The sequence below is a fragment of the Rhinichthys klamathensis genome, unplaced genomic scaffold (genome assembly GCF_029890125.1).
Source record: "Rhinichthys klamathensis goyatoka isolate OS25496 unplaced genomic scaffold, OSU_Roscu_1.1 h1tg000004l_1, whole genome shotgun sequence".
Lineage (NCBI taxonomy): Eukaryota > Metazoa > Chordata > Actinopteri > Cypriniformes > Leuciscidae > Rhinichthys > Rhinichthys klamathensis.
Window position 1 is genome coordinate 4195925 of NW_026606557.1, and position 6945 is coordinate 4202869.

The 6945-nt window shown below is 38.4% G+C and overlaps 1 protein-coding gene across 1 annotated transcript; it reads left to right on the plus strand.

Annotated features, from left to right (window-relative positions):
- Positions 1–2092: 2092 nt before the first annotated feature.
- Positions 2093–5862, plus strand: noxo1a (NADPH oxidase organizer 1a). The gene is made up of 8 exons (XM_056251719.1): positions 2093–2199; positions 2805–2885; positions 2999–3071; positions 3156–3339; positions 3437–3624; positions 3732–3839; positions 4372–4489; positions 4971–5862. The coding sequence occupies exons 1-8, from the start codon at positions 2134–2136 to the stop codon at positions 5584–5586; spliced, it is 1434 nt and encodes a 477-aa protein (XP_056107694.1). The 5' UTR covers positions 2093–2133; the 3' UTR covers positions 5587–5862.
- The last annotated feature ends 1083 nt before the right edge of the window (positions 5863–6945 follow it).

Consider the following 6945-nt stretch of genomic DNA (forward strand, 5'->3'; position numbering starts at 1 on the left):
TTTGCATAAAATAAAATCTGATATTTCAATAATGGGTTTTTCAGTGAGTCAGTCAACACTGGAGAGTCAATACTGACAGCAGGGTTAGGTGTGAAAAAATGTAAAGGAAAACAAAGGTGTTGGACACACCTCTGAGAAGAAACCTGCCTACGCTTCCTTATAACCATAACATAAAACATTAGCTTCTATTTCCTGGAATGTCGAGGGTTTTTCCTTGTACGAGCTCATCAAACAGGGATTTATGAATATGTCAACATTGTTCTATGACACAGTGATGTTGACGTTTGATGTGGAGAAGGGCTTAAACTATTAAATTGGCTATAAAATCCACTGTAAAAAGTGTTTTCATTAGTCTTTAGATGTTTTCATATGAAGCACATTTAGGGGAGAGAGGGGTAAGATGAGCCATTTTTAAAACACTTATGTGGTCCTCAAGATAGGAGAAAATTAAGACAAAGTACAATAAAAAAGTATCGTAGTAAGTTTTGTAGCTACATTGCTAAATCGCCATTATGAATCATATACATTTTTTAGACCTCGACAAATTTGCTTTGATGTAACAGCCATAACATTACATACGTCACACGACAATAAAAGTATACAGTTGCCAAGATAAAGGTTGTGGGTCAACTTACCCACTGGCTCATCTTACCCCACTCCCCCCTACCTGGCAATTTTTTACAGTGTTTAAGTGACCATTTTATCTCTTCACACTGTCTATTAGTGTGTTGAGCAGGCCACAATGAGTATTTCAAACATTATTTGTGAAGCAATGGAAAAGTATATTGCATTATTTATAGATGGCGTTAAACTACGGTAAGAATAATACATCATTCAACTACTTTTATTTGTGTAAACTCACAATAACAAGAAAACGTTGTGCTTTTGTAAAATCAAAAGAAAACAAACAGCGGGCGCTTTCATGGTTTTCGTGAACTGGAGCGCATCTCGAAAATGAAAATAAATAAATAAATAAAACAGCGTATAGACTAGCCTCACAGACATGAGAAATATACCAATATAAAGCTTGAAATGTCCACCAACGAAAAACATCGATTTGAAAGCAAATATGGTACCATCTGATTATGTAATCCTGTCCGTATAAAAGGTGCATCTACTTTACAGCGGAGATGTATGGAGATGTGTTTGCAGCCTACACTGATTTAGAAAACACTAGTTAATTAATAAACAATTAAAATGGTTCCTTAATTTTTCAGACACATTTATTATCATTAGCCTACTTTTGCCGGTGCTTTGCGGCCAGATTTATGCATGTGCTTGAGCGCATGCACCCAATATTTAAAGCAGAAATTAATATAAACGTGCAATTAGTCGACTAATCGCTTAAATTAATGACTAGTCAACTAGAAAAATCTTTAGTCTACCGCAACTCTAATCAATAGCCTACATTTATAGTTGACATTATTTGATTAGTAATTATCTAGCTCTTTACATTAAATTAGTTGAGTTGGCATAACTATTAAGATGCTAACCATCTAGCATTGCTTGTTCCACCACAATAACTGTTTTTAAGGTGTATAATCCGTTATGTGAATATTGTACTGTATCTTGAAGATTTTTGTATTGTATTGTATCTTCTGTTATAAAGATGAAGATTAACATTTAGTTAATTAAAAAAATAAGAACATAATGTAAAAAAAGAAATAACTTATGCTCTGTTAGATTTGTTTTGACTACTTTTTGTTTAATCATATCTCTAGGTAGGCTAATAAAAGATATATTGACAAAAAAGCATATTATATATTAATATATTTTATAAAAAAAACGTATAGGCCTATATAAAATATATTTTAAAAAAGGGCATCACTGATTAATTTTGCCTAGGGCCCCACTCAGTAGGTGTGCCTCTGATTGAGGTCTGTTATTTGAACGTATGATAAGGACGTGGCACTTACCTGGAGATTCCATGCTCTTTTTCAAGCAATATTGTTGATGTAATAGCGGACTATCCGGTTTGTGAAATTGCAGCGGGAGCGCGCGCGCCGCGCATGTTCCGCCTCTGACTGGAGATGTAATAAATAGAAAGAGCGCAACAGAGAGCAGCAGTCAGTCAAACATCAGAGCAACAGCTACAGACAACACATCTACAACAGCAACCTGTACCTGATCAATATGGAGGAGCAAAGACATCCTGTCAATATTCAGCTTGTTGGAGTGATGCAAAAAGAAGAAGCGAAAGTAAGACATGTTCTTTTTTTTTTACATTTTGCATGCATTATTAAAAAGCTACATTACCGTTGTTTTGAATGAAATTCTCGATGATGTTTGAGAATGTTCCAATATATTACAATTTTACATATTAATAAAACGTTTCAGTAGGCCTATCGTATAATTAATTGATTTAATAGTATATTTACTTATATACTGGAGAAATAATAACATAAAAATAATGTGGAATTACAATCAGCTCCATGAAACATTTAAAAGTAATTCACATTGAAAACTTTTTTTTTATGTCAGTTAACCTAAAATACGCTTCATGTGTTTCCAATGTAAGTTATGATAACATGGCTTATTAAAATTGGAATATGTCATTTTTAAGGGTCACATCAGATAGAAATAGGGATAGTCAAGTCACCTTTACTTATAAAACGCTTTTTACAATACAGATTGTATCAAAGCAGCTTCTAGATAGACTATCTTATGTATGGTAGGTAATTCATTCAGTAGGCATCCTTACCTAACTAAATACACAATAACATGCAGACTAATGTATAGTGAGAGCTTTGATGTAAAGAGAAGCACTGAAATTCATCTAATCACATTCTTCCCATTCTTCCCAGTTGTACATGACCACTGTTCTCTGGTCAGATCAAAATGAGATCACGGTGTACAGATCGCTTGAAGACTTCAAGACACTGCATGTAAGTCTCCATCATATTTGAAAACAATTTGTGTGGCCTATTTTACTGCATAAATACAGTATATATGTTGACTTTAGTTGAGTAGAATAACATAAGCATGCTTATTTCTGCAGAGACAACTCAAGAAGAAATTCCCTCCTTCAAATCTCATTAAAAGGTCGACAAGGATTGTTCCCAAATTTAAAGGTAAATACTCTGCTAGTTTCCCCTTAAACAATGCAAATTCAAGTACTCATTGTTAAGTAATAATAAACAAAAATGCATTTGCAGCTGCAAGATTGCGGAAAAACATGCAGAAGTGGAGTCCCAGTAAGTCGGTGCTCAGACTGAAGACCCTGGACGAATACTGCAGTGAACTGCTGAAGAGCGATCCCCTTATCTGCCAGAGCCCGGAGCTCATCCAGTTCCTGCTTCCCAAATCCCAGGACCTCAATGCGGACTTTGCAAAAAACAGGTAAGCTAATACTGCAAAACAAGCAAAGCAGAAAATAAATACATATAATCATTTTCAAAACTACAAAGATATTTAAAGATTCTGTTTTGTTCTGCAGTATCGTGATCATGCCATCAGAGACCACTCTGGACAGTAGTAAAGTTGGAATGAACAATGGGGTTACTCAACCTTTTGTTACTGAAACATACCGCTGCGTAGCTACTTATGAGACCAAGGACACCAAGAATCACCCCTTCAAGGTTGAAGTGGATGAGATTTTGGATGTCCTCATTAAAGACCAAAAAGGTGAGAACTCATTTGGCCGAACCACACAGACAGCATCTAGAAGCAAGGGAGTTTTCTAAGAATACTCTTCGTTGTTTGCTGACCTTGTTGTTTTTGACTTTTGTCAGGATGGTGGCTGGTGGAGAACGAAGCCAAACGTCTCGCCTGGTTTCCTGCTCCGTATCTACAGAGAGCCGAGATGGCTGATGACGGTCCTGATGTGATGGATGGCGAAAGTAAGAAATGGTTTAGTGGTTTCTAGTGTGTTCTGGCTACACTGATCTGGAAATAAAACCGGTTTTGCCGCAGTGTGGATGTTTCGCATTCTTCTGTTTGCTCTGAATCAACATTTCTTTGGAAACCACAGTTTATTTGACCTAATTATGCGTACACCGCTAAGTCTCACTGAAAATTGACCACTGAATTGTGGTCGCTTGCTTGTTGGAAATCACTGGGAATGCATCTTTACATAAAAACTAACAGCCTAAAAAAATAACCCTTGTACAGGGGTGTCCAATCCTGCTCCTGAAGGCCAAAATCCTGCAGTCTTTAGCTCCAATATGCCCCCAAACACACTCGCCTGGAAGTTTCTAAGGATCCTAAAACCTTGATTAGCTGGTTCAGGTGTGTTTTATTAGGATTGGAGCTAAACTCTGCAGGATTCTCATGGAAACTCTCTTGGAAACCCTTGCTGTTGTATATTAATAATGGACTCATTTGTTGACCAGGACATTCTTTAACAAATCTTACTATGTTTCCCTTTTTCAGGTGTTTTCTATGTTGCTGCCAAAAGTTTCAAAGCCATAAACAGTGATGAAATATCAGTCGAGATTGGGTCTGTGGTGGAGGTGTTACAGAAGTCTGACAATGGCTGGTGGATAGTAAGGTAAATCTAAATCTCAATATTGTTTACTCCTGAAAAAGAGCAGATATAACCAGCTGAAATAAACACCAGTTATCTAAAGGGCAGGAATGTTTTATCTGCTCGTGTGTCGTGTAGATGAAGCTTGGGGAAACTTGGCACTTGCTTTACATTCTCATTTTTGCAGACTAGTTTTGGCAGTTTGTGCAGACCAGGGGCAGGCAACGTCGGTCCTAGAGAGCTGCTGTCCTGCAGAGTTTAGCGCCCGCCTACTCTAATCAAACACACCTGAACAAGCTATTCAAGGTTTTCAGGATTACTAAGGCTACAGGCCATTGAGTATTTTTTTCTGGGTTGGAGCTAAACTCTGCAGGACAGTGGCTCTCTAGGAGCGACGTTGCCTACCCCTGCCTATGCTTCTTCCTTGTTCATTTCCACTGAATGAAATTTACCTACCCTTTACCCATTCCTCAATGATTAACAGCAGTTTTTCTCTATCCCTCAGGTACAATCGAAAGGCGGGCTTTGCACCATCTATGTACCTGCAACCGTACAATAACCCAAGGATTCGCATGATGCCTGCTCAGAGGGAGATGACCAGCTCCTCTCTTGACTTGGCACGGCTTCAACCTATTGGAGACAATTCCCTGCAGGCTTCTGACCGTAAGCTCAGCAAATCCCAGGGCAATCTGCATCTAGTTCCAGGAAGCACCCTGGACCCTAGAGATAAGCTAATGTCACGTTCAATGGGTAGGCTGCCGGATGCTCGTATGACATGGCTGACTCCATCAATCCGAGTCCAATTTGCAGAGAACGGTCAGCAAAGAAGTCTCAGTGAGGACAGCGAAGAGTTCAGCGATGAAAGCAGCTTCTCCGGCAGCGATTCGCTAAATCGTTTGGACGCAGAACAGCAATTCCGCCGGAGTCGCACCCCTACGCTTGAGTCTTCTCGCAGCCTGAGCGTTGAAAGTCCCACAGAAGGCAAGATGATCAGCAGCCGATCAGACCCCAGTCTCAACAAGATGCCCTCCACCCCCAAGATGCCACCCAGACCCCAAGCTCAGGAGATACTCCAACGCTGCACCACCGTTACACGCCAAAACCTGCAAAGAACCAGTTAGGTCACCTCACTGCAATGTCCAGTACTTTAGGTTACATGTTTGAGGAGAACAAGAGTTACTGTTCATTACCAAAAACACTTGTGTGATAATAATATGATTTCTTGATGGACAAATTAGAACTAAGTCTAGTTCTTATTCTTGGAACAGAATATTATGTATGTTACAAATGATAATCTACTGGAGATGCTGCTCTTTAGATCAGGCACAGAAAATTTATTACAATCTTCAACAGAATATTTATCCAAGATTTAGGTCTTTCTTAGTTTTTTTTTTTTTTTTTTCGAAGAAAAAACTTTTCCATAGTGGAAAATATAACTTGTACCTTTTGGATGATTGTGGAAAAACAATCATCCAAATCAGACAGATCAGGCACAGAAAATGTATTACAATCTTCAACAGAATATTTATCCAAGATTTAGGTCTTTCTTAGTTTTTTTTTTTTTTTTTCGAAGAAAAAACTTTTCCATAGTGGAAAATATAACTTGTACCTTATATGCATTGCATATCTTGACATATTATACATTGTACACTCTTGAGAGAATTTAATAAAATGGTTGTTCTAAAGACTGGCATTTGTGGAGTTTTATTTTCTGCAGGGGTCATTGATTTCAAATCCTGCTCTTGGAGGACAACCTTCCTGCAGAGTTTAACTCAAATCCTAATTCAATACACGTTACCGTTAATAATTACAAGTATATTATTACTACGGTTTTAAATCGGGGGTGTCTACTCTTGGCGCCATTCTCCGTAAGTGGATTACTCCGTTATCTGGATTTTACTGTTGATGATTTTACATGATCCAGGATTGTTTGGTTCGCCGAAGCTCATCCCGGAGTTGCTGCCATGGCAACAGGTCCGTAAACTCAAACCTGCTCGGGAAAAGGCTTATGTCGTTTTGGTCGCTTGGCTGTTTCCTCATAAAGGTCCAGAAACGCAAAGTTTTTCGTCAGGTGTCTTTTTCAATATGATGTCATTACGTTGTCTTGCCAAGTTGCCACCAGCCATTCGCTGCATAGCCGATCATGGTTTCGAGTATCGATATATACTGCCCTTTCCAATGAACACAAGAACGTGCAGTACTCTTGTTTAATCCAGATATTTTAATCAAATCTGCAAATTCGTTTGAAGAAACCAATTCGCCAGAGATCAGTTATCACGATTAGTAGATCTGGCATCTGTCAAATCATCTTAGATGTATTATGCAAGGTACAAAGAACGGACCCCTGTTCTTGGAGGACAACTAAACTGCAGACTTCTCATGAAACACACCTGAACTAGCTTTTCAAGGTCTTCAGAAACACTAGAAAAGTTCAGGCAAGTGTGTCGGAGCAATTCAGAGCTCAACTCTTCAGGAGAAGA

Coding starts and splice junctions, on each gene's coding strand:
- noxo1a (XM_056251719.1), top strand. CDS start 2,134: ATGGAGGAGCAAAGACATCCTGTCAATATTCAGCTTGTTGGAGTGATG. Junction 3,072..3,155: donor GATTGTTCCCAAATTTAAAG/GTAAATACTCTG, acceptor ATGCATTTGCAG/CTGCAAGATTGCGGAAAAAC. Junction 4,490..4,970: donor AATGGCTGGTGGATAGTAAG/GTAAATCTAAAT, acceptor TCTATCCCTCAG/GTACAATCGAAAGGCGGGCT.